This window comes from Hyperolius riggenbachi, chromosome 6 (genome assembly GCF_040937935.1).
Source record: "Hyperolius riggenbachi isolate aHypRig1 chromosome 6, aHypRig1.pri, whole genome shotgun sequence".
Lineage (NCBI taxonomy): Eukaryota > Metazoa > Chordata > Amphibia > Anura > Hyperoliidae > Hyperolius > Hyperolius riggenbachi.
In genome coordinates, this window is record NC_090651.1 from 350071348 (window position 1) to 350098747 (window position 27400).

The following is a 27400-nucleotide window of genomic DNA, read 5'->3' on the forward strand; positions in this document are numbered from 1 at the left end:
GAGGAGGTTATTGGTGAGGCCCCTGGCCATGATAGAATGTGTGTTTCCATAATTACTTATTGCTAATGACCCTGACCTCAGCCAGCCCTGACCTTTACTTCCCGACCTCAGCCAGCCCTAAACTTTACTTCCTGACCTCTGACTGACAGGTGACTTGATTGATGTTGCCGACATCTCTTCATCTGTGCAGGAAGTGTCTCTGTTACCATCCAGGTGAGGGTGAGGATTTCAATGAAAAATTATCCAAGACAGAAAGTTTACCAGGTGTTAGAAACAGAAGTAATTCTACACTAAAGTTCTGTCTACCTATCCCATTCAGGATAAGTTTGAAGATTCTATGCCTAGCCTATAAATCTGTGCACAAAACCTGCCCTACCTACATCTCGGAGCTTGTTCACAGGTATGCACCAGGCCATCCCCTCTGGTCCTACATCGACCTTCACCTAATTGCCCAGGGCATTTCCCACTCCCATGCGCACCTGCAAGATTTCCCAAGAGCTGCCCCCACCCTCTGGAACTACCACCACCCATCAGGTTTGCTCCCTCCATCACATTCAAGTAAGCCGTCAAAACCCACCTCTTCAAGATGACCTACTCATCCCCTACACAGTAACTCTCTACTGACTACTTATTCTACATCCCTAGTGTGTCCTTCTCCCCTCCCCTTATATTATAAGACGTTGGCAGGGTCCTCCCTTCCCTAGTGTATTCTACATGATCGTGTGCTCCTTTCCTATGACCGCCTTGTACTTGTATTAAAGGGCCTATCTAACCAGCCCAAAATCACATGATAATGTATTTTGCACCCTGTTTGCCTTGTATAGTTTTGTCCTATGGTGTATAACCTTGTTACGTTACGTCTGTCATCCTTTGTACCATTGTATGTATGTATTGTCCAGTGCCGGTCGTAATGGAAAAATCTACGCTTACGGATCATTACGCGTAATTTTACGATATTACGCAATTACGGTTACGACGTAGGAAATTATCTACGGTTCATCACTGTAATTACGCGTTAACTTACGCAGTTACGCGTAAGGATACCGCAAAGTAGGCTCTTACGCTACGATGTTACGCGTAGTGCCGTAATACCCATTAATGCGTACTTTTTGACGCATACGGACGATGTGTACGCAATAGCCGTCAATGTGACAGCTATTGCGTACACATCATTCGTATGCGGCAAAACATACGCTTATATACTGAAGGGCGGGAGAAGATACTATTGGTTACTTAGGATGTTGACTGATTGGCTACTCTTAGAAAAGGGGAGTTGTACGTTAGTAATTACGCGTAAAATTACGCATAAGTCATCGTCAAATTACGCATACTTAAAAATTACGGTAGACGGCGTAATTACGATACCGCTTTACGGCTTATGCGTAAATAATTACGCGTAAGACCGTAAGTTACGTGTAGCGCTTACACGTAATTTTGCATTGAATTACGATGCGTGATTACGCTCATGCGTAATTTTGGCCCAGCACTGGTATTGTCCACTGCTGCATAATATGTTAGCGCTTTAATGCGAAAGTATCGTCGGAATGTGAAAATTTGCATGGGAATGTGAAGTTAATTTCATACAATTTCATGTAAATTAACTTCGTTGGTATGCTGGGAGAAAGTGATGTGTAAATCAGCATTAAAAACATGAACAAAAAAAGATTTCTATGCAAAATATTGCAAAATGCAGAATTGCAAATACAAAAACAAAAAAATGCAGCCACAATTTGCAGGGATGATGGTGAGGCAGAGAACACACTTACAGGGGCGTTTTCCCTGTCCCTCCAGATTGGCTGGTCTATTTCCCATAATACAGTGTTGCACAGAATCAGACATTGTTATTACGACTAGACATTAAAGTGGATCAGAGATAAACTTTTACTCATTGCATAATTGTGTTCCTTTCATATAGTTTATAGGGCATTCCTCAAGCCAAATCCTTTTTTTGTTTTGTTTTAATACTCTAATTCCCTATAAACTATACAAGCCTCGCCCACAGCTCCTTTTGTGCCTTGGCAGTGTAGCAAGGGCTTATGGGAGCTCAGTCTGGGCAGGAGGAGGAGGAGGAGGTTACTAGCCAGAGATTTCAGAGACAGAGAGGAGGAGGAGAGGGGACTGAATTTACACACAGGCAAGCTGTTAGCATCTCCAGCCTTCAGCCTGTGACAATGTCACAAACAGAACATAGCTGCTCTCATAGTATCATAGAAAAAAATAATCATACACTTTTGAAGCTGTTTGCAGCTAGATATGCTGTGTAAACTATCTAAACTTTACATAAGATATATAGACAAGTTACTTGTTATAGTTAGTTTTTCATCTCGAATCTGCTGTAAGCCCGTTAAATGAACAGGCGCTAGAACAATTTTTTTCACATAACGTGCGCTAGAGCCGCCGCGTCATCTCCCCTACTCTCCGCACTGCCACAGGAGCCACCGAGCTGGCACAGAGCTGTCAGAGCCGACTGAACTGCGCATACATGCGCAGAACGCTCACAGCACGGACACAGGGACAGGGGATGCAGGGACACAGCGGTTTTATTATAGAGGACTATTACTGTTATTATTAAATTATTATTATTACTGTTATTATTATATGCATTATTATTACTGTTATTATTATATGCATTATTATTACTGTTATGATTACTGTTATTATTATATTCATTATTAGTAGTAGTATTATTATTATGCATCTTGTAGCCTGACACTCATGAAGTCTCTATTTGTGTTCCGCACAGGCCGGGACTCCCTAACACGATATTCATGGAGTACCAAGCTCTCCCGGACTTTCAGCCGCACCACAGTCCGCTCGCGTATGGGCGGGACCGCAGCATGGTGCCTGGCATCAGAGACCCGCCCCCCAGAGAGAGGCACCGGGTGGTCATGTACCAGCAGGAGAGCTTGGCATTTGGAGGGGTCCCCACTCTCTGCACAGAGAGACAGCTGGGGTTTGGCACAGCACAGAGTCCTCTAAGTAGCCCTGTCCCAACCAATCATCACCTGGTGGATCCTTGGTTCATAAACTTCCAGGACACAGGAGAGGAACGTATGGAGGAACCCCGCAGTCCAACCACAGACCAGCCCCCTGTCCCGCAAGACTTCCCTCCCCCGGAACGCCATGGCAGCAGCAGCACTGAGAGCGACAGCGATCAGCCTGAAACACCGACTCTGGCCAACCACAACAATGCTCGACCCCTTTACAGGAAATCTACGGGCTCAGACCGAGCCAAATCTGCCTGTAAGTGACCACATAGGCCTCATGGCTCTAATCAACTGAGTTTTTCTCCTGTGTTTTCTCCTAGGAAATAAGAATTCATCTTCTCTTCATAGGAAAGATGCAAAAAAAATAAATAAATAAATACTTACCCGGGGCCTCCTCCAGCCCCTGGCACCCGTCCGCCGCCGCAGCTGCGCATCCAGCCGGTGGTCCGTGGTCCCCTCTGGTGCAGATGCCGATGGCATCTACTGCACCTGCGCGAGACGCACTCGCCGTCACGCTGACGTGGTCTGGAGAGTTCTGCGTGCACATTAAAAATGTATGAATAGTAAAAGTTATATATTTGTAATAGAATAAATAGCCTTACAATCTCATACGCATTAAAAAAAATCTTAAAATAACGGTAATATGAAAAGCGATATATTAGTAAGATAATAAATCTGAAAACTATAATTTACACATTATATTTCTGAAAACAAGGTTGATACCAAAAGTGATATATTTGTAACACAACAAGCTGGAAAACGATATTTAAAGGGAACCTGAAGCGAGTAAAATTATTTAAAATAAACACATGATGCAGCTGCAAATGAATATTACATACTAACCTCGCTGTCAGTTCCTCTCAGAAGCTCACCATTTTCTTCTTACAGTGACCCCTCCCAATTCTGCCAATATTTTGTCAGAACTGAAAAATACCAGTTGCTGTCAGTTATATATCAGCTGCTGTTAGTTACAACTGAATGTGCAAGGTAATGTCCATGTTTCCCTATGGCTGAAGTGGGTGATATTACAGTTTAACAGTGTGCTGATCAGGAAGCTGTTATGGGGTAATGGCCATTTTCAAAATGGAGGACAGAGAATTCCATTGATCACAGTGGACGAATGGGATGCAAGAGAGGAGAAAGAGATTGAGGAGTAGACTACACGGGAGGTAAGTATGACCTGTGTATGGTTATTTTGACTTTTTATTTTCAGTTCAGGTTCTCTTTAAGCAATACACTTATGAAATGAATTTTAAACGATAAAATAAGTGAAAATGAAAATGTACTTATTACACTCCTGAAAGTGAAATTTAAAAACGATAAAATAAGTTAAACCAAAAGTCAAAACGAATTTGTAAACAATTTGTCATTAACCTTATTCTCATTCTATAGCATGCTGCAGATTCTCGGATCGCTCCGCATGCAATGGAAACTCTTCCATTACCGTGTATTGAGATTGGGACACCCACGGTGCGATGTGGCTATCCCACCGCATCTAATGTGTATGGCTGATATGTTGTATATGTGTCACAATAAAAAGATTTAAAAAAAAAAAAAAAAAAAAAAGGCAAACTTCTGTTCTACCTCCTATAGGAAGACAGAAGAGTCCAGCCTGGAGAGCCACAAACATGCAAAGCTTCTCTGAGGTGTTTGCATTCCTTATAGTTACAGAGTACCCAGCAAGCTCATGGTGAACCAGAACTTTATTCTTAAAGGATTCCTGAGGTGACATGTGACATGATGAGATAGACATGGGTATGTACAGCGGCCTAGCACACAAATAACTGGGCTGTGTTCCTTTTTTTTTCTTTCTCTGCCTGAAAAAGTTAAAAATCAGGTTTGGAAGTGATAGTTTCTGGCCGAGTCGGACCGGGTCAGATTATAGCATAACCCTCACTGATAAGAAATTATAGCCATAAAACACTTTCCTGTCAGTAAATGGTTTCTGAGAGCAGGAAAGAGATAAAAACGTAAATAGTTCATAGATTTGAGCCCTGGCGTTCTTCAATGAAAGTGTCATTGAACAGAGACAATGAAACTGTAAAAACTTAAAAACTAGATTTTTATATACAATAAAACTGTGGGATATCTAAAAAAAAGTAATTTTTAGGAGTAGGAGGATAGATACTATTTTTATCTCATCAGTTTATTTTAACCTCGGATGTCCTTTAACTCCTATCTTCTACCCTGGTGGGGCTGAGTCCTAATAACATCCAGGTTGTGGTCCTGTGAGTGGTGGGAGTGAAACAGGAAGTGTTGGCCCGTGTGGATAGATTTCTTGTAGACATCTCTGTATGCTACCTCTTCAGTGTGTAGTACACAGCCATTAAAGTCTTATTTGTTGGTTTGTGTACCTTCTTCCATCAAATGGAGGTTTTATTCTCTGAATTGATGTTTTTGATAAAAGTTTTTTTTCTCTTCATTTTGAGTTATAACTAAGTTATCCACAATTCTCAGCCAGTGACTAAATGACCTTCCCTTCAGTGTGTTTAGAGCTCTCCTTTTTATATCATCTACATACAGGTCTGCTATGGGTGGTCCTACAGGACAGCCAGGCTTTGTCTATACACGTTGTCTTTGTTCTTGTCTTTGTCTTTGTACTTGAAGTAAGTGGTATTTAGGCAAAGGCCCAGCATGGAGCATACCTTGGTTGTGAGTTCTGTTTGGTTGCTTGTTGCGTTTTATAGTTTCCGATGATTCCTCCCAGTGTCAATTGTCTCCTCAGAAGGTCACCATGTGAACAGGGGTGTGACATCATCGGGCACCATAGTATTCTCCGTCCCTAAAACGAATCCATTGACCTTCTAGACAAATTCTTGAGAACCTCTGAATGTGGTGTTCAGTGTTACCAATCAAGACGGCGAGGAAGGAAGGTGGCCAGAAATGTTGTATGTCACTGAGTTGGCACTGGCTAGGTCCACACTAGGCACGGTTGCAGGACGGACACTGCAGTCCGGGATCAGGGGAAGATCAGGGGAAGTACCACCAGACCGCAAACTGATCCGTTTTCATAAAAAGTGCATCAGTTTCTGTTCAGTCTTTTACCTCAAAAAACTGACAGAAAACGTCTCTATCATTAGGAAGGTAGTGGGAGGATTTTTTGGGCCAATAATAAAGTTCAGGCTATCCGTTTTCTCATCAGTTTTTGTTGATATTTTGCCTGTGGAGATGGAGATGCGTTTTCTCATTGCTTTTCACTACCCATCCGTGGTCCGTAAAAATGCAGCAATTCCGGACCTTCCGTTCAGGTTTTGAAAACGGGTCCCTGCAAATGCAGACGGATTCGTTTTTTTCTTGGGTGAGGATGGCTGCTATTTTTAACGTTAGCATCCGGGACTCAGTTTTTCATCAGGGCTGAAAAACGCAGCCACGGATACGTTTCCGGACCTAGTGTGGACTAACTCTAATACGGTAAGTCTGAGTGAGACCCCTTCCTCAGGAACCTTCAGAAGTCCATAACTGTGGTGTAGCTTCCATGGGAGTCAGGCAGTGATAGAAGTGTGTCTGCCCACGCTTTGTAACTTGTGCAGTCCTCCATTAGTGACGTATATGCCTTGTAATCACTGATCAGAGTTATCCCAGTAGAGTTTGTCTCCCTGTTGAGTGATGTCAGAGTTGTTCTTCTGCATGGTCATGTTTAAAGGATACTTGAAGTGAGAGGGATATGTGGCTGCTATATTTACTTACTTTTAAAGTTCACCTGAACTCTTGCACAGGACAGAAGGAAAACAGAGACATGCACTATGTATGTATTTAGAGAGTTTAGTCTAATTCCCCCTCATCTGCAAGTGATTACAACTGTAATTTGATCTCTCAACTGAGTCAGCTGGCTGCCTTGGCAGAACAGCTAATTTGTAAACACAGGATGTTGACCGTATGGCTGCTTCCATGAAAGCAAGAAGTAGACACACTGCAGATTTCTTGCAGGATTTGTATCAGCTGTAACAAAGGGAGTCTGAAGGGAAATTAAAAACAAAAAAAAGTTACTTACCTAAGGAGATGGAAGGCTCCACCATTAGCAGTGACTGATAAGTCGTAGACTGCTCTCTTCCACTTTAGCTGGCTTCGGAAGTCTTCGAAAGCACTCGGGGTCCTGAAGACAGGCTGCTCTGCTCAGTACGGAGCAGGCTGTCTTCAGGAGCCCGTGTGCTACACTGCTAAGTGACCTCCAGAAGACAGGCGGCTCTAGAGAGGGCGCTCGCGCATGCTCTCTCTACAGCCGTATGTTTCCGGGAGGTCTCGGGCCCCGGAAGACTTCCAAAATCGCCCGCAGCAGGAGATTTGAACAGAGAAACCTGCGGGGGAAGGAGGGGGCCGTAAGAAGAATAGGAAGGTTCTATAGAACCCAGAACCTTCCCTCTCCTTAGGTGAGTATCTGTTTTTTTATTTTTTATTCTCACTACAGATTCACTTTAGAGTGCTTTCACAATAGGTCTGTGCGGCAATTCTACTGCACCCCTCCACAGCCCAATGTAAGTCTATAGGGTCCGGAAGTCATGTAAGTCTATGGCAGTGTGCGTGTATGTGTATTTGTATGTGTATATATATATATATATATGTATGTATGTATGTATGTATGTATGTGTATATATATATATATATATATATATATATATATATATATATATATATATATATATATATATATATATATACTAGCCAACCCGCGTCGTAGCATACGCCGCATCTTCTATCTATCTAATAGAGTACGTGCCTCAACCTTGAAGCAAGAAGAAGAAGTAGGCTTTCCATGAGAAAATGTATGCATGCTCAAACACCAAGTTTAACCCTAGCAAGTCTGGCTTTGCAAATCCGGCCTAATTGGCTATTCATGAGGAAATGCTCATGCAAATATGCATTTGCTTTCGCATGCCAAACTATGCAGGGTCCAAAAACCAATACTGCAAAGCGATCGCCCTGCGGGAATTAGTTCATGCTACATTATCACTATCCAGGAGCGCCACGGGGAGGCTTCCCAATACCCCCATACAACCGGGGGGACCGCGGGGTCCCAGGCATGCTTCTCTATTTTCTCATGTGGTGCCCCCAAGTTAATGCGCATGTAGCAGAACGCAATGGACGTTAAGGTAAGTGCCTGTTTTTAATATTGGGAGGTGGGTGCGGACGGCTCTCCCCGGCGCTGGCCACACTTGGAGGGGTCGTCTGCGCCACCCAGCCTCCCCCTCCGGGGTGCCGCTGTGGTTCCCAGGCAGTGAGAGGGCCTGGGACCCTGCGGTCCCCACGGTTGTATAAAAAGGGGGCATTGGGAATCCTCCCCGTGGCGCTCCTGGATAGTGCTAATGTAGCAGGGTGACTGCTTTGCGGTATTGGTTTGTGCATGCATTTGCATGAGCATTGCCTCATGAATAGCCAATTAGGCCAGATTTGCAAAGCCAGACTTGCTAGGGTAAGGCCTCTTTTCCATGGACTGTTGATAGGCAGTGAAATGCCTCTCAAACTCTCACAACTGCTCACTGCTGCCTGGTATCTGCTTGTTGCTGCCTGGTAACTGCTTGTTGCTGCCTGGTAACTGCTTGTTGCTGCCTGGTAACTGCTCACTGCTGCCTGGTAACTGCTTGCTGAGCACACAGCTCAACAGTCCGTGGAAAAGAGGCCTTAAACTTGGTGTTTGAGCACGCATAAATTTTCTCATGCAAAGTACTTCTTCTTGCTTGAAGGTTGAGGCACTTACTCTATTATATATATAGATATATATATGTATATATATATATATATATATATATATATATATATATATATATATATATATATATATAAATTATATATATATATATATATATATATATATATATATATATATATATATATATATATATATATATATATATATATATATATATATATATATATATATATATATATATATATATATATATAAAGAAAACGAGGAGTTGCAGCACACAGCTCTTTTATTGAGCAGTAAAGATAATACAGGCAGACGTTTCGGTTGTGTCCAACCTTCCTCAATGCCAAAGAAATGTGAGTAACATCATCAAATATATACCCGCCCACACAGGAAATGACATGCAAGGTATACACCCATCATATTAACAACAAAGCACATATTTTTAAACGACAGATAGTGTTTAATTCACACTTATCTGTTCCAAGGGCAGTCCATATATCAGATTCCTGTGTCTTTATCCAATCCATGTCGTCCAATTCAAATAATTCGTATAGATATACAATCTGCAATATCATAAAGAATATGTATCATAAGTACAGATGTAGGTCAAAGTCCCTATTCAACCCATGTGGGTGTAGGGTCCCCATTTTATGAATCCACATGACCTCTCGTTTTTTGAGGAGCAAAACTCGATCCCCCCCTCTCCTGGGTTTTGGTATGTGGTCTATAACCATAAATTTAAGGTCCGTGTCTCTGTGGCCCACGGACCTCCAATGTCTGGCTACTGGAAGATCAGACATCTCTCCCCTGACAGAGCTCCTGTGTTGGCTAATGCGGTCCCGCACTTTCTGTGTAGTTTCACCTATATATCGTAAGCCGCAAGGGCATGTCAACATATACACCACAAAGGAGCTCTGGCAGGTGAGAAAATGTCTAAAAAGCTGGTGATCTCACTAACAGTGGGTACAATATCAGGCCTGCTGCCTATGGTCTCATTGCGCCTGTAGGCTGGTATAGGGGGAGTGCAGAATTCAGGAATCTCAGGGTATGCGCTACCTCAAAGAGATCAGAGTGTGCGATTGCCCTTTGTGTGTCAGTTTCATGGCTTATCCAATAAGGTTATGGCATGTGTCAAACGACACTGGCACATTCTGGGTAGCGCATACCCTGAGATTCCTGAATTCTGCACTCCCCCTATACCAGCAGAATTCAGGAATCTCAGGGTATGCGCTACCCAGAATGTGCCAGTGTCGTTTGACACATGCCATAACCTTATTGGATAAGCCATGAAACTGACACACAAAGGGCAATCGCACACTCTGATCTCTTTGAGGTAGCGCATACCCTGAGATTCCTGAATTCTGCACTCCCCCTATACCAGCCTACAGGCGCAATGAGACCATAGGCAGCAGGCCTGATATTGTACCCACTGTTAGTGAGATCACCAGCTTTTTAGACATTTTCTCACCTGCCAGAGCTCCTTTGTGGTGTATATGTTGACATGCCCTTGCGGCTTACGATATATAGGTGAAACTACACAGAAAGTGCGGGACCGCATTAGCCAACACAGGAGCTCTGTCAGGGGAGAGATGTCTGATCTTCCAGTAGCCAGACATTGGAGGTCCGTGGGCCACAGAGACACGGACCTTAAATTTATGGTTATAGACCACATACCAAAACCCAGGAGAGGGGGGGATCGAGTTTTGCTCCTCAAAAAACGAGAGGTCATGTGGATTCATAAAATGGGGACCCTACACCCACATGGGTTGAATAGGGACTTTGACCTACATCTGTACTTATGATACATATTCTTTATGATATTGCAGATTGTATATCTATACGAATTATTTGAATTGGACGACATGGATTGGATAAAGACACAGGAATCTGATATATGGACTGCCCTTGGAACAGATAAGTGTGAATTAAACACTATCTGTCGTTTAAAAATATGTGCTTTGTTGTTAATATGATGGGTGTATACCTTGCATGTCATTTCCTGTGTGGGCGGGTATATATTTGATGATGTTACTCACATTTCTTTGGCATTGAGGAAGGTTGGACACAACCGAAACGTCTGCCTGTATTATCTTTACTGCTCAATAAAAGAGCTGTGTGCTGCAACTCCTCGTTTTCTTTCTGAATATCCTTGGGGGATTGGGCTCCCCTAGTTGCGAGCACACACTTCCTGCTACCTGTGCGAGCTGCTGACTCCCCTCGGACCCTATATATATATGTATACATGTGTGTGTGTGTGTATATATACGTATGTATGTGTGTGTGTGTGTGTGTGTGTACAGTATGTGTGTGTGTGAAAACCTGCTGCAGGTTTTTTCATTTTTAGCAGTAAGCTTCCGCACACCTGATTGCGTCGGCTACAGGAAGTTAGCCTCACTTCCTGCCTGACTGGCTTCCAGACGGGGATTACCGCGTACTAACTGTCTGTTTCCCCCGGGCTGCACCACTGCCGCCAATCCGCAGTGTGAAATCGGCCTCAAAGGTTATTACGTTTTGAACTAGTTCTGATTTCAGGTCCGCTTTAACCAATGCACATTGCCTGGCCACCCTGCTAATCTCTTTTGCCTGGTATTATTATTATTATTTATTGTATTTATAAAGCGCCAACCTATTACGCAGCGCTGGTACACACCATGCAATTTCCCATCAGATTGTTGGGACGAATTGATAATTTCCGACACGTATAATCAGGTTTCCAATCGATTTTCTACAGAACTGATTGATTTTCTACAGAAGAGAACAGAAAATCGATCAGAAAAACAATTGGAGATCTGATCGGACCTGTTAGAAATTATCGAATTGAACTGTTGATCTGATAAGAAATTGCATGGTGTGTACCTGGCATTTGGCTGCAGCAGTGTCTGAATCACACCTCAAACAAGCATTTGGCAAATTCAGTCAGACTTCAGTCAGAGCACCTGATCTGCTGCTTTTTTCAGGTCTATGGCTAAAAGTATTAGAGGCAGAGGATCAGCAGAACAGCCAGGCAACTTGTATTGTTTAGAAGGAAATAAATATGGCAGCTCCCATTTTCTTCTCACTTTAGTTGTGTTGCTTTTTAAGTGTTAGTGCCCACTGGGACTGTGTGGTGAGGTTATTCCCCTGTTATACAGGTGTTACAGATACTAATTCTGCTGCTGTGAAGAAACTCACTACTGGAACATGTCACAACAGTATTTAATCTCCTAACTAGGATGTTCCTGTCAGGCAGACCCTTCACCTACTTCCTCTTGTCGTTCTGGAGTTTTTCATTATCATCTCCAGGTTAATTCCCAGGATTTGTCCATGGTATTAAGATGTATAACATGTTTGATTTGGCTCCCTGGGAATGGGTCTTTCAACATCATTTATCATCGACATACCATGTGCTTTTATCATCTTTACACAAACTATACACAATGGACTGCAGCCAGGCCGTTTTTTCACCCGGACTCTTTTACAATGGGGTCATGCCGTCATACATGCAGGATGCGGTTTGGTCTTGTCTGTTTATTTAATAGTCATCTGACATCTCCTGCAGCACTTTACAGAGTACATAGTCATATCACTGACTGTCCTCAAAGGAGCTCACAATCTAATCCTACCATAGTCAGGGTCTAATGTCCTGCCATTTATTATTATTATTATTTATACAGCACACACTGCGGGGGGGCTGAGGCCGGAAATTTGGAATCTGTCTGCGGTATATGGGCAGGCAACAGATCCCTCTCTGATCAGATTTGATCGCAGACAAATCGGTCTCATGGTTGTCAGATCATGGTTGTCAGATCTGCTTCTAGAAAATAGAAGCTCTGAAAGTGGCTCCTGATTATGGTCTGGCTCTGACTGTATGCCGCTTGGAATTGGACCAATCAATATAGTTAGGAAGGGCAATTGACTGGCCCAATCCCAATCCAATCTGCACAATTTGTCTGAAATTTGATTACTCCTGCGTACTGAGTGTATTCTGTGTACTCCCTGCAGGGCGTAAACTCCGCCTCTACCTGCCGGAGGCCACCAACTCTCTCCCCATCCAACCCGCGGAGGATGACTCAGTGTTCTCAGAGCCGGACGAGACGTGTCCTCCTGTGGTGGAAGTGAAGGAGCCCCCGGAGACACAGGAAGTGGTGGCCGCAGCCTCTGGGAAGGAGCAGGAGCGATGGAGGTTCTCCGCCTCGGAACTCATCAGCAAACTACAACTAACCCAACGTCGAAACAACTTCACGGCCAGGATAGGAAAATCCCTCTCCACCAAAATTACCCTGCGGGAAAAAGGGTCCTCCACGAGCCAGGAAGGTGGGTATAGTGTGTGGCACCAGACCAGCCATGGCAGTTGGGTACATTGTGTGGCACCAGATCAGCCATGGCAGGTAGGTACAGTGTGTGGCACTAGGCCAGCCATGGCAGGTAGGTACAGTGTGTGGCACTAGGCCAGATATGGAGGGTTGGGTACAGTGTGTGGCACCAGGCCAGCCATGGAGGGTTGGGTACAGTGTGTAGCACTAGGCCAGATATGGAGGGTTGGGTACAGTGTGTGGCACCAGACCAGCCATGGAGGGTTGGGTACAGTGTATGGCACCAGGCCAGCCATGGAGGGTTGGGTACAGTGTATGGCACCAGGCCAGCCATGGAGGGTTGCGTACAGTGTGTGGCACCAGGGCAACCATGGAGGGTTGGGTACAGTGTGTGGCACCAGGGCAACCATGGAGGGTTGGGTACAGTGTGTGGCACCAGGCCAGCAATGGAGGGTAGGTACCGTGTGTGGCACCAGGGCAACCATGGAGGGTTGGGTACAATGGGCTTGATTCACTAAGACAAATAGCATGCCTTATCAGAGTTAACACACCTTATTAGAGTAGCATTGCGAGCGCTACAAACTCATGCCTGCTAATTGGCAATGGTGAGAGTCCCACTCAACCTGCCTTGAGCTCCTGTGGGTCCAATCACTTTAAAGGATGTTATCCCCACAGTTTGATTGGCCCAATAGGCTGCCGATTTACAAATGCCCGACTTACGAACGTCCCGCCGATATGAACGGCATGGATTCTATGTTTCCATGGGAACAAGCCCAAAAAAATGTTTTTTCAAATTGGACCCTCTCCCTATAATACTTGTAGCCATAGACCCTGATCAAGCATGCAGATCAGGTGCTCTGGCTGAAGTGTGACTGGATTAGCTGCATGCTTGGTTTAGGTGTGTGATTCAGACACTACTGTGTCCAAATAGATTAACAGGACAGCCAATCAACTGGTATTGTTTAAAAGTAAATAAATATGGCAGCCTCCATATACTTCTCACTACAGTTGTACTTTAACCTTTCTCACCTCTGTTTGAAACTAGCAATGGCTTTGTCTGTAGTTTCACCTCTGCCCTTTTATTACGTGTGATTAATACTGCCTTCTGTCTGCAGGTAAATCTGGAAGGCGAGAGCGGAGGTGTAACAGCGCTGGGGCCCCAGGCACTCTCCAGCCGGCTGCAGGGGATACAGACGCCACATGGCTCAGGTAAGTACCCCCTGTAACCTGTAGGGGGTGAAACTGCAGCTTGGGGTATAGGCAGAGAAGGCAGGGCTGCGATTGGCTGTATCTCCTCCTCGCTTATGCCTCTGTGATGTCTGATGTATAGATAGGAAGGATACAGGTGAAGAAGGAAGGATAAAGATGAAAATGAAAGATGAAATGAAGATTAAAATTTTAACTACGGTATTTATTATAAATAGGCAAGGTATAACCCCCCCCCCCCCCCCTCTCCATATTTACCAGGTAGGTGGGTCCCAGAGTCCATCAGTAGCCTCCCTATGGCCTAGCCATAGAATAAGGTGGGGCTGAGCCAGTAGTCCCAGCGGCACTAGCGTTTGCAATTGCAATTAAGCAGAGTAATTTTTGATGAGAAAATAACATTTCGGCTACTTTCACACCAGGTTTTAGGGGACGTTATGGTCGCATAACGTGCCTCTAACGCAACGCGTGGTGGTCAAGTTGGATGTCAGATTGAGCTGCGTTATGCAGCTCTCAAAGCAGCGGCTCCAGGATAGTGATGGAAAGTCCGGATCTTTTTAAGGATTCGGATCATTCGAATCGGATCATTGAAAAGATCTGGATCTTTGAACCAAATCATTTGAATCATTTTACTAGGGAAGCAGACTGGGGGTGAAATGACTAGCAGGACAGGACTTTCCCTGCACTGTACATTCTGTATGTTCCTGTTTCTTCCAGACAGACATCCACTGTGAACCGAACCTTTCATTGTGATGATCCGGATGATTCGACTCACAATAAAGATCCGGACAGGGTCGGACTGGGCCACAGTAGTACAGTTTTTTCCCTCGGTGGGCCCTGCCTCCAGGTCTCTGGTGGGCCCCCCCTCCTTGTCTGACAGAGCTCCAATTGCTGCCTGCAGCACAAAAATTCTCTTCTCAGTGCTGTAATCACTCATGCTGAGAGCAGTGGAGTAGCTAAGGAGCTGTAGGCCTCGATGCAAATTATACAATGGGGCCCCCCCAAGCACTCCATACATAACAATTGATACGACGCACCAAAACCTGCCAATGGCAACTACAGTGTCAGAGGTGCAAGAAAGGGATGGGAAATAGCTTGCTAATGATTACCACTGTTCAAAGTATCTATAGAAGTGATTATTATGAGCACAGGACCAATAGAGAGGCAATACTGTAGTTGAGGGAGGGCCCTTCGGGGCCCCTTTGGCCCAAGGGCCCCGATGCGGTTGAAACCTCTGCGGTCGCAACCTCTGCAAAGTAGGACATTACTTTATATTGAAGGAGGGGACTCTATGCAAAGTTTTGCTGGGCAGCAGTGTCTTTGAATTACAATGCTAAGATCATGTACATTTGTCCCTGTCCAAAATACATCATGACCACGCCCACCTTCCGGTGCATGGTCACGCCCTTTTATCACTGCAATCATGGGATGTGTGGGCCCCAGGTTGAAATTTCTTTGGTGGGCCCCCAGTGTCCCAGTCCGACCCTGGATCCGGATCAAATGAACGATTCGTTCATGATCTGGACAACACTACGAGTCCCACCACCAGTCACCACAGTGCAGTGAATATTAATTAGCCATGTGGCTGGTCACTGAGCATGTGCAAACAATCTAACACAGCTCTATAGGGGTATAACGTACAGCATGCTGCACTTTCATTTAACGCAACGTGTGCACTGTGAACAGCACATTGATTTTACAGTGCTGTGAGTTAGGCTGCGTTACTGGCTGCTGTAACGTGGGACTTTAACGTCCCACTGTGAAACCAGCCTTCTGCAGCAAAAATCCTGTCCTGATATTTTGATCACATGACCTGATGTAGCTGTGTACAGGCATTCAGTGCCAGGCTGTGTGGGCGGAGCCACTGCTTGGCTGTACCACCCCCCTGTTCAGACTGGAAGAGGGTGGGGCACAGACTGATCTCTGTGAAGAGATTGCAGTTTGTGGCACAGGCAGTCTGTGGGACAGGAAGTACAGAAAGTTACCGTTGTCTGGGTTATTGAGAAGCTGTTCTGTAAAGTGATTTGTTTGATATGAACTAATCAAGAAGCTTATTACAGGCAGATATAAATAAGCTCTGCCGTTTAGTGCTGCACAGATGTAGGAGAACATTTGTTGCTCTGGTAGCTGATCTTTGTCTGTGGATATCATGATATTTTCTGGTTCTCCCGGAGGAGAGGACTTGTGTTGGGTGACGCTTCGCTCCGCCAGGCGGCCCTGAAATGTCTCTTTGTTTGTTCGGTAGAGAAGGAATTTCCCCCTTCCATTGTTCCCGGGTGACCGGCCCCCCCTCGCTGCCTTCCCCGCTGAGGCCGCAGCCTGCCCGGAGGCTCAACAGGCTTATTTTACCCTTTCAGGAGCAAACCATCCGAGGCCAGGGAGCCCAGAGCCGGAGGACCACCCAGCGAGGAGGACCGTCTGGCACCTGCGGAGGAGATAGCAGAAGAAGACCCCACATCCCAGAGGAGACAGTCCTACTCCGAGCGGAGACAGTCCCGTTTCCTGCTGAGCTGTGAGTGTTCCGCAATTCCCGTCAGTCAGTGCTGAATGATGAGTCAAGGTGCAAGTTCTGGGGCTGTCACCCTGATCCAGGGCTCCCCAGATACTCAGACTCCGAGCTGGAACAAGCCTGCAGAGATAGAGGTCAAGCTGCTCAGACTGCTGTATGCTTGTTCTGGGTCAGAGACACTTCAGATTTTGAATTTGAGTGAGGGTGACAGCCCTGGAGCTAGCATTTGAAAAATAGTTCTGTGTCAGCGAGGTGGTCCTAGGGAGAAGATGGAGGGGTGTGGCTATAGTAGGGAGGGTTTAGCTGTAGGATGTGAAGTGGGCAGCTATAGAAAGTGAAGGGGTGTGGCTAAAGGATGGAGGAATATGTCTAGGATGTGGAGGGTCGTAGGATAGAGGGGTGTGGCTGGGATAATGAGGTGTGGCTACATGTGCTTGTGATACATAGGTTGTATCTATAGGGTGTACAGTACATGTGTGGCTTAGCTGGAGCAGTATGGCTTAATGATGGATAGGTGTGCCTATAGAATTGAGGACCATGATGCGGATGGATGCATGGCTATCGAATATAGAGGCGTAGCTAGGATGAAAGGGTATGGCTATAAGAGGGAGGGATATAGTTGGATATAGTGGCTGGGGTGGATAGAATGGAAGGGCATAGCTGGGGTGAGGGGTGTAACTATAGGAGGGAGAGGTGTAGTTGGAGCAGAAAGGTATGGCTATAGAATAGAGGGGTGTGGCTAGGGTTGATGGGCGTGACTATTGGGTTGAATAGTGGGACATTGCTGGTTGTGGCTAAAGAATGGAGGGTTGTGAAGGGGTGTGGCTATAGTAGGGAGGGGTATGGTTGAAAGAGAGAGCTATGACTATAGAATGGAGTGCTGTGGCTAGGGTGGATGGGTGTGGCTATAGAATGTATGGACATAACTAAGTGGGGCTGTAGAATAAAAGGGTGTGGTTAGGGTGAAGGGGTGGGGCTATAGGAGAGAGGGGTGTGGTTGGACGGATATGGCCTGGAAGGTGGAGACTACTGGGAAGGAGAAGCATTGTATAAAGTTGCTTTTATAAGATTTAAGCTGTTTGTTGGCCATCCATTCACCCATCCCATAATCTGTATCTACACCCTGTAAAGCTCTACTTTCCACAGCGATCCTGTACCAAGAATACAGCGACGTGGCCATAAATAGAGAGCTGCAGCGGCAGAAGCGAGAGGATGCGACCGGCGAGGAGGATGACGTTTCTTCAAGTCCAAAGAGTAACCTGTCCCCCAGCAGCTCCTTCCGGTCCCAGCGCTCATCCCGGGGGTCCACCTTCTCCCTCTGGCAGGATATCCCTGATGTGAGGGGCAGCGGAGTCCTGAATACCCTGACTTTGCAAGAGAGGAAACTGCAAGAGGTGAGGCCACTAAAGTGAACCTGTCACCAACCCCCAGCTCAGCCATCCTTGGCCCCCATTCCTCTGCCAAATGCCACCAGTGAGACCAGCTGAAACTCCATAGTGATTTGTGGCTCCTCCCCTCTCACAATGGTGAGATCTCCCTGCAGTAGCTTGTGTCTCCTCCCCTCTCACAATGGTGAGATCTCCCTGCAGTGATTTATCCCCCTCCCACAACGGTGAGAGTTCCTTGCAGTGGTTTGTCACCCCCCCCCCCCCCCCCACACACACACACACAATGGCGAGATTCCCCTGCAGTGGTTGGTGTCTTCTCCCCTCCCACAATAGTGATGTTTCCCTGTAGCGGTTTGTGTCTCCTCCCCTCCCACAACGGTGAGATCTCCCTGCAGTGGTTTGTGTCACCTCCCTTCCCACAATGGTGAGATTCTCCTGCGGTAGTTGGTGTCTTCTCCCCTCCCACAATAGTGATGTTTACCTGTAGAAGTTTGGGTCTCCTCCCTGCCCACATTGGGGAGATCTCCCTGCAGTAGTTTGTGTCTCCTTCCCTCCTACAATGGTGACGTTTTCCTGCAGCATTTTGTGTCTCCTCCCCTCCCACAAGGGTGATATTTTCCTGCAGTAGTTGATGCCTTCTCTGCTCCCAGGAGTGGTACAGAATTTATATTGGCAGGTCATCAGGCAGGTCACAACTAGCAGCTGCAGTGGTGCAATCAGAAGACTTCTGCCGTTAACTTGGTTGACCAGGTAAACAATCCATATCGGGAAGACCTGGAAGATACTGGTTGTCTACCTGGTCTACCATAAATTATATTGTGTATGCTTAGCATCTGTCCATCTTCTCGTGTCACTATTTTGTTAGGCCAAGTTTGAGTTGGTGACGTCGGAGGCCTCCTATGTGAACAGTCTGTCCATCGTGGTGGACCATTTCCTAAACTCGCCAGAGCTGAACGAGTGTCTCGGAGCCCAGGAGAAACAATGGCTCTTCTCCAAGCTGCCAGAAGTGAAGGAGATCAGTGAAAGGTATGCCAAACCCCTCGACCCAGAGTCCCCTGTGAGTATAAGGGGTACATACAGGTCTGATTCACTGAGACAATCCCTGGTTGGAGAGCACAGACCAGTGTAGTCGATTTATCTCAGTTGGATGTCAGGGTGGGCTGTATGTCCATGCAGTACGTCCTCCAGGGTTGTCCTCATGAGCTATAGAACATTCAGCTCTTCCTTAAGATCAGCATGATGAGATGTTCCCAGGAGTAGATGCTGAGCTGGTCAGGTTTATTTGTCCTGGTTACTGGTGGACATGGTGAGATAGTGGAAGAGACCTGCACTGCTTATCGTATAGGAGGGTCGGCACTGACTTTACATGACAGCCATTGGATGAAGACATTGGATGGATGCGTTAAGGCTCTTTGATGATGAAGTATGGAGTGGGCGGGGAGGGGGTGAAACAAGAAGTCATTGCTGGTTGGTTGTTTCCACCCATTGCTGATTTGTACAATCCAATCCAGGTCATGATGAGAAAACTGTAGCTAGGTTGAACTGGAAGACTTTTTCTGGTCTGTACATTTTTAATCTCTCCTCCAGGGTAACTTAAGTTCTGCTAAGTGAAGGTGATATCCAGACACTTAGAAAAAGATGCACTCGTTGTTAGTGTAGGGTTTGTTAGCATCCATTGTTGAGTGACCCCGGAATGAGATTGTAATGAGGTTAGCATAGTGAAAATGGGAGGTGGTGGGGAGGCGCAAGGATAGGAGCGGTGAAGGGGGAGAAGGGTGAGGATGGGAGCAGAAGGGAGTGGTGGTGGGAGGGGCAAGGATGGAAGCTGTGGGGGAGGGGAAGAGGAACAGTCTCTTACTCAGCATGTTCTCTCAAATTCATAGAAATCAAATACATATCAAACATGGGTGGTTTATCGTCTTTTATTTCAGAGAAATTAATATCCCAGTTGCAGAAGGGGTTACAATTATGACTGATGTCTTGGAACCTTAATTTTTCGCTCAATATCTATCCATCTTTGTTGCAAAACATTGATATTAATTGAAATATGAAATTATGATAGAAAACCTACATTATTTATTCCTAGGTGAATTAAAGGTGACATTCCATTCCATCTCCCACTGCCCGTTTGGAGTCTCTTACTCCCTTTCATATTGACTTGAGATTGTGATTTAGAACCCAGGCACTGCTCTGGTTCCTCAGTTCTTATCTTCTAAATCAAGTCCGTATTTATTTTTTTAATTAATTTAAGTATTTATATAGCGCCAACATATTACGCAGTGCAGTACAGAGTATTTTGTCTTGTCACTAACTGTCCCTTTAGAGGGGCTCACAATCTAGTCCCTACCATAGTCATGTGTATGTATGTATTGTGTAGTGTATGTATCCTTGTCTAGGGCTAATTTAGGGGGAAGCCAATTAACTTATCTGATTGTTTTTGGGATGTGGGAGGAAACCGGAGTACCCGGAGGAAACCCACGCAGACACGGTGGAACATACAAACTCCTTGCAGATGACCTGGCTGTAAGGCGAGAGCGCTAACCACTACGCCACTGTGCTGACCCATGGATCTTGAGGTTCTGGTAGAGGGATTTTTATGGTTTTATTACCCCCTCTACAGCGAAAGGTATTTACAGCTCTCTTTGTTTCCTATGGAAGAACTGGCAGTTCAAGCCTCTCTCCTTTTCCAAACTAATTTTAACAGGAACTTTGTGAAAGCCTTTGGGCAATGACTTTTTGGGCAAATGGCAAATTCGTCACAGATGAGTGGGGTGGTGAGAGGAGCAAGGAATAGAGCAGTGGGGAAGCAGTAAGGATGGTAGTGGTGGGGGAGGACCGAGGATGGTAGAGGTGGGGGAGGAGCGACGATGGTAGAGGTGGGGGAGGAGCAAGGATGGTAGAGGTGGGGGGAGGAGCAAGGATGGAGCGGTTGGGAAAAGAGCGAGGATCAGGGCAGTGGAGAGATTATGATTGTAGAGCTTTGTCCTGCAGTGAACAACACCAAGCTAGCAGTGGCGGCTCAATATTCCAATCTTCAGATCTAAGTCGGGTGTTGTGAGGTGGTGATGCAGGCGAAAGATCGATAGCAGGGTGATATCAATCATTTAATTCATTTTATAGTGTTTTGCCAACCTCTGCTGGAAGGTATGTGGGAATAGGTGGATTTCCGGTACGTAAAGTGTTTGGGTATCGCCTCCACTTCATTAGAACATTACTCTGTAGGGTCGGAGTGGATGGGGGTTCAGCTGCATTTGAATTGTGATGGAACTGCGGTTGTTCTGCTTTGTGCTGATTTGAGGATTTCTGAATGCATCAGGTCAGATTTGCCGCGTTTGGAAAAACTGTGAAAGTAAGGTTACTGCCATGTGGTCACGGTATGAATGCAATATGTTTGCAGATTGCGTTGGTGGAGCATTTGTGCGATGAAATATCTGGGGGAGAACACTGGGAGCAGTAAAAAATGGCGCCGGCAGCTAGTTTACAAAAATAACGCTGCCATTCACTCCCATATAAAATATTGTTTGATGGGCGCCGAACAGGAGAAAGGGCACTGGAGATTATTAGTGTTTTATAGCTGCGCCCGGAGATCGTTCACATTTTTAAACTGCGCCCGTGACAAATCACGTTTACAAATATACTAAACATATCTTAATGTATTTAACTAAACCGTTATTTAAAATGTTATCACTTACTGTTTGTAAAACATTATTATCCACATAATAAAGCGATCAGTAAGTAAATCGTAATATATTTTTTACAGTTAATATTTGTAAAACATTATAATCCACACAATAAAGCGATCACTAAGGAGAGTCTTAGGGTTAGGCACCACCAGGGGGGTCTTAGAGTTAGGCACCACCAGGGAGTGGTTAGGGTTAGGCACCACCAGGGGAGTGGTTAGGGTTAGGCACCACCAGGGGAGTGGTTAGGGTTAGGCACCACCAGGGGAGTGGTTAGGGTTAGGCACCACCAGGGGAGTGGTTAGGGTTAGGCACCACCAGGGGAGTGGTTAGGGTTAGGCACCACCAGGGAGTGGTTAGGGTTAGGCACCACCAGGGGGGGTCTTAGGGTTAGGCACCACCAGGGGAGTGGTTAGGGTTAGGCACAACCAGGGGAGTGGTTAGGGTTAGGCACCACCAGGGGAGTGGTTAGGGTTAGGCACCACCAGGGGAGTGGTTAGGGTTAGGCACCACCAGGGGAGTGGTTAGGGTTAGGCACCACCAGGGGAGTGGTTAGGGTTAGGCACCACCAGGGGAGTGGTTAGGGTTAGGCACCACCAGGGGAGTGGTTAGGGTTAGGCACCACCAGGGGGATCTTAGGGTTAGGCACCACCAGGCGAGCCTTAGGGTTAGGCACCACCAGAGGGTCTTAGGGTTAGGCACCACCAGGGGGGTCTTAGGGTTAGGCACCACCAGGGGGGTCTTAGGGGTAGGCACCACCAGGGGAGTGGTTAGAGTTAGGCACCACCAGGGGGGGATTTAGGGTTAGGCACCACCAGGGGTGGATTTAGGTTTAGGCACCACCAGAGGGGTCTTAGGGTTAGGCACCACCAGGGGAGTGGTTAGGGTTAGGCACCACCAGGGGAGTGGTTAGGGTTAGGCACCACCAGGGGTGTCTTAGGGTTAGGCACCACCAGGGGTGTCTTAGGGTTAGGCACCACCAGGGGGGTCTTAGGGTTAGGCACCACCAGGGGAGATTTAGGGTTAGGCACCACCAGGGGGGTCTTAGGGTTAGGGATAGGTAGAGGGAGGGTTCTATGTGAGAGTTAAGTTTAGTTGTAGTAAAATGTTAGTAATATTTACTAATGTTTTACTACAGTTATTTTAGTATTGTTACAAACAATGTTTACAGATTTTATTACACGAAGAAACGATAAATGAAAATTATACAAAATATTACACAATTATGATTATACATATATTATCGTTTTTTAACAAAAGCAATTATAAGTTTCACTTTCAAAACAGGGAAGATTATCGTTTTTACAATTTGCGATCTCATACACATTATTTAATGTTTTTTAATTTTTAAAACATTATTGTAAACTAAATACAACACAATGTTTTATAAACGTTATTGCCACTTATCGTTTACACCCCGCCCCCTTTTTTTCCTAACGCCCTTTTTGCATGTACGCGAGAACACTGGCTTGCCTGAATATAAGGGCTGGGTACCAATAGAAATCGCAAATCCCAATTGCAATCACTAAGCACTTTTTGTAGAAATTTTAGCAGCATTTTCCAGATCAATTTCTGGTGATTTTAAAGTGGTTTTGAATTTAATGCGATTGCGGTTTTCTTTTTTTTTTTATGACTGGTTTTGGTTAGTAAAATCACTGAAAAATTGCTTTTGCTCAGTGATTTAAAACATATTTTTTTTTTTTTTTTGCAGCGATCCTATATTTTGTATAGGAATTATCAATGAAATGCAAATATTTCTGAGTTCAAGCAGCATTAGGCCTGGAACCCACTGAAATCAGCAAACGCAAAACGCAACCGCTAGCGTTTTGTCTGAGCGGTTTGCAAGCGGATTCATGCGCGTTTTTGGTCGTGTTTTGCTACATTGTATTTTTTTGCCCAGCGGGTGCGTAGCGTTTTGCGTTTTGCGTTTTTATCCTGATTGGTCCTGTGAATTATTTTTAATTTTGTTACAGTGTGCTGAACCGCAAAACGCTAGCAAAACCGCTCAGTTTAGGTTTTGCTGAGCGTTTCTGCTAGCGTTTCAATACTTAACATTGAAGCGCTAATGCTCCCAAAATGCTGCAGGTCCTGCGTTTGCGTTTCTGGGAAACGCAAACGCTCCTGTGGAAGTTGCCCCATCCATTAACATTAGCCCAGCGTTTTGGCAAACTGCTAGCGTATCGCAGTGCTGCCAAAACGCTGCCAAAAGCGCTCCTGTGGGTTCCAGCCCTCATGTCAATTTGTATGCAAATATATGCTGCTTGGAAATGGACTCAAGTCCCACGCAGGTTTGAACTGATTGGTCCATTTTCAAGCAGCATATATTTGCATACAAATTTACATAAATCTGCATGAACCTGGAAATATTTGCATCACATTGATCATCCCTAATCACTGGCAATTCAAAAGCACGTCTGAAACAGACCTGTGGGCCCAGCCCTTAGGCTCGGTCCACACTTGTCCAGTTGCAGATCGGATCCTGTTTTAAACGGATCAGTTTTTCTAAAAACTGATGCAAAACTGATCAGTTTTTCAAAATGTTGTCCTTTTGTAGCATACGTTTCCAGTCCGTTCAACCACTTCGCCACCCATGTTCAGTATATCTACGCTCCTTTAAACCTTACTTCCGCGCCTGGGGAGTAGATTTGCGTACACCCACCACTGTTCGCTCTCCCGCGGTCGTGCATGTGCCGCCCGCTCGCCTGGACTAAGTCCCCACAGCAATGATCGGCAGCTTCTATGAGAAACTGCGCAATGATTCTGAAGAAAAAAAAAGTTTCCCATCCTCACTACACTTCCTGTAAGCAATATCAGGTTTGCCGTGGATCGTTGGTTGCTGAGCCTTGATGCAGAAGCAACATCAGTCCAATCCAAGCAATTCAAGTTCGGCTGGCACTGGTACATACCGTACTTCGCTTACAGTACGCATTAAAAAAAAAGGCCACCTTGTGGCCGAATAGCAAAAATACATTTTAAAGCATTTTTTTAAATACAAAGACATTTTTACCAATTGTTAACAATTTTTTTTCTTTATTATTGGAGCTAGACATTGTGATAGGGACATAATTTAAACGGTATTATAACCGGTACAAATTGGTAAATAAATTACGCGGATTTTAGTTACGATAGTGTGCATTATTTAAAACTATAATGGCCGAAAACTAAAAAATGATTTTTTTCAGATTTTTTTCTTATTTTTTCATTAAAACACATTTAGAATAAAATAATTCTTGGCATAATGTACCACCCACCCAGAGAAAGCCTAAATTGGTGGCGAATGCAACAAGATATAGTTCATTTCATTGTAATAAGTAGTGAAAAAGTTGTGGGCGAATGAATGGAAGGAGCGCTGGAAGGTGAAAATTGCCCTGGTGCTCAAGGGGTAAAACCCCTCAGTTGTGAAGTTGTGGTATCTGTGGCTCCGGTTTTGATGCGGGCCAAAAAGCGGAGCTACGGGTTTCTTAAACAAGTGTGAATCGACCCTAAGGCCCAGTGCACACCAAAAACCTCTAGCAGATCTGCAAAACACTAGAGGTTTTTGAAGCAGATTTCAGAGCGATTCTAAGCATGTTTTCTAAACATGCCCAGCGTTTTTTTGAGCGTTTTTGTGTAGCAGATTTCATATATTGTTACAGTAAAGCTGTTATTGAACAGCTACTGTAACAAAAACACCTGGAAAACAGCTCTGATCTAGCGTTTTTCAGAGCGGGTTTCCACTTTCCTATACTTTAACATTGAGGCAGAAATGCCTCAGAAATCTAAAAAATGCTGCAGCCCCCGAGTTTGCGTTTGTGGAAAAAACGAGCCGCTCTGGTGTGCACCAGCCCATTCACTTTCATTAGCCAAGCGGTTTTTCCCCTGCAAGCATTTTAAAAAACGCTCCAGAACCGCTCTGGTGTGCACCAGCCAAACTCCTTATTTCCTTGGCGAGTCCTGAATTGTGCAGAATTCTCCAGTTTGCCGGTTTGTTTGAGGATTCCAGCGAGCGATTGCAAGCTCTTGTGCAGCTGCGTGGGCCTTGGCACGTCTCTTGCGTCTGTGCTGTCGGCCTGGGGTGTGTTTGTGAGTCAGTGTGAGACATCTGGTGTAAAGATGAGCTGTGTGGGAGACGTGGCGGCCCGGAGGATCGTCTGACTGTCACGCCTTCCTGTAACTGCATGCTTAAAGGGGGCCTCACACTACACAGCTAATGCTCTGATTATCATGGTGATCCCTCCTCTTCTCCGCAGGTTCCTCACCGATCTGGAGGACAGGCTGGAGGAAGACATCCTGCGGTTTGACGTGTGCGATATCGTGCTGCGACATTGTCCGGAACTGCGGAGGGTCTACCTGCCATATGTCACCAACCAGGCCTACCAGGAACAGACCTACCAGCGGCTGCTGTAAGTACCCCGCCCTACAGATATCATGGGGCCCTGGTTCAGCTGCGCAGCCTGCCCCTGCCCTACAGAGATCAGAGGGCCCTGGTGCTGCTGCACAGCCTCCCCCAGCTCTATAGAAATCTCCGGGCCTCAGTGCAGCTGCATATCCCCCCCATCCTACAGAGATCAGTTGGCCCTTGTGCAGCTGCACGGCCTGCCCCCTCAATAAAGACCCCATGGCCCTGGTGCAGCTGCACAGTCTCCTCGCTACAAAGATCAGAGGGCTCTGGTGCAGCTGCACAGCCTCCCTCCCCCCACCCTACAGAGATCGGAGGGCCCTGGTGCAGCTGCCCGTTTAATATCTTGTCATTGGAATCGCTGCACGGACGCAGCACTCACTCAGTGGAAATACGGCCTATACAGAAAGCATCCTGTACTATAAATACCAGCAAATCACTGCCAGAGAGAGCAACTGTACCCCAAACAGATCTGATAGTTTAGGGGAGATTGGGAAGATCTCTGCCCTTTTGAGTCCCCAGCTCTGCACACCTGTTGAACCATTTACCAGAGTCTCCCGTCCCCTGCTCGATTCTTCTATCTGGCTAGATCAGGCATGGGCAAACTTGTCCCTCCAGCTGTTGAGGAACTACAAGTCCCACAATGCATTGCAGGAGTCTGACAGCCACAGACATGACTCATAAAGGCAAATGCATTGTGGGACTTGTAATTCCTTAACAGCTGGAGGGCCAAGTTTGCCCATGCCTGGGCTAGGTGCACACATAACATAACATGAAACGCTGTGTTTTTATGTCATGTTTCACTTTATGTTGTGTGTGTTTTATGTGTGTTTTTACTACATTTTTGGTGTGTTAACGTTTTTACCGCAGATGCGTCTTACAAGCGTTTTGTGTGCGTTTTAATGCGTTTGCGATTCGCAAATACAAAACGCATATACGTTTTGTATGCGTTTTTCTTTTGCGGTTTATGCAAATCACTAAAAAGACAACAGGACACGGAAGTACATCATACATTTTTTTCCCAAAAACGAAGGTAAAACGCATACCATTGCGTTTCCATTGACTTTCATTATGAGCGTTTTTCATGCGTTTTTGAAGATCATGCAACAAAACCGGCGTTTTTGATATGCGGTTTTTCCTGCAGTCCATAGACTTCCATTAGTTGCAAAAATGCAGCGTTTTCCGCAACGCTAGCGTTTCTGCTATTTGTGCACCTAGCCTCACTGAGGGACTGAGGGACTCTAGTGGTGAGATCTCTGTGCTCCTGAGTTCCCAGCTCTGCACACGAGCTGCCCTCCCTCTGCTGGATACTTCAT

The 27400-nt window shown here is 45.6% G+C and overlaps 1 protein-coding gene across 4 annotated transcripts in view; it reads left to right on the forward strand.

The window, feature by feature from the left end:
* LOC137521837 (rho guanine nucleotide exchange factor 19-like) overlaps window positions 1-27400 on the forward strand; it is a 91069-nt gene that overhangs the window by 47742 nt on the left and 15927 nt on the right. For 3 of the 4 annotated variants that reach the window (XM_068241622.1, XM_068241626.1, XM_068241625.1), the window contains exons 2-8: window positions 2744-3243; window positions 12616-12927; window positions 14042-14135; window positions 16487-16641; window positions 17770-18032; window positions 18892-19052; window positions 25936-26088. In XM_068241622.1, coding sequence (XP_068097723.1) covers window positions 2744-3243; window positions 12616-12927; window positions 14042-14135; window positions 16487-16641; window positions 17770-18032; window positions 18892-19052; window positions 25936-26088 — 1638 coding nt within the window. The remainder of the gene's footprint in view (window positions 1-2743; window positions 3244-12615; window positions 12928-14041; window positions 14136-16486; window positions 16642-17769; window positions 18033-18891; window positions 19053-25935; window positions 26089-27400) is intronic. The other variant, XM_068241624.1, reaches the window with a different exon arrangement.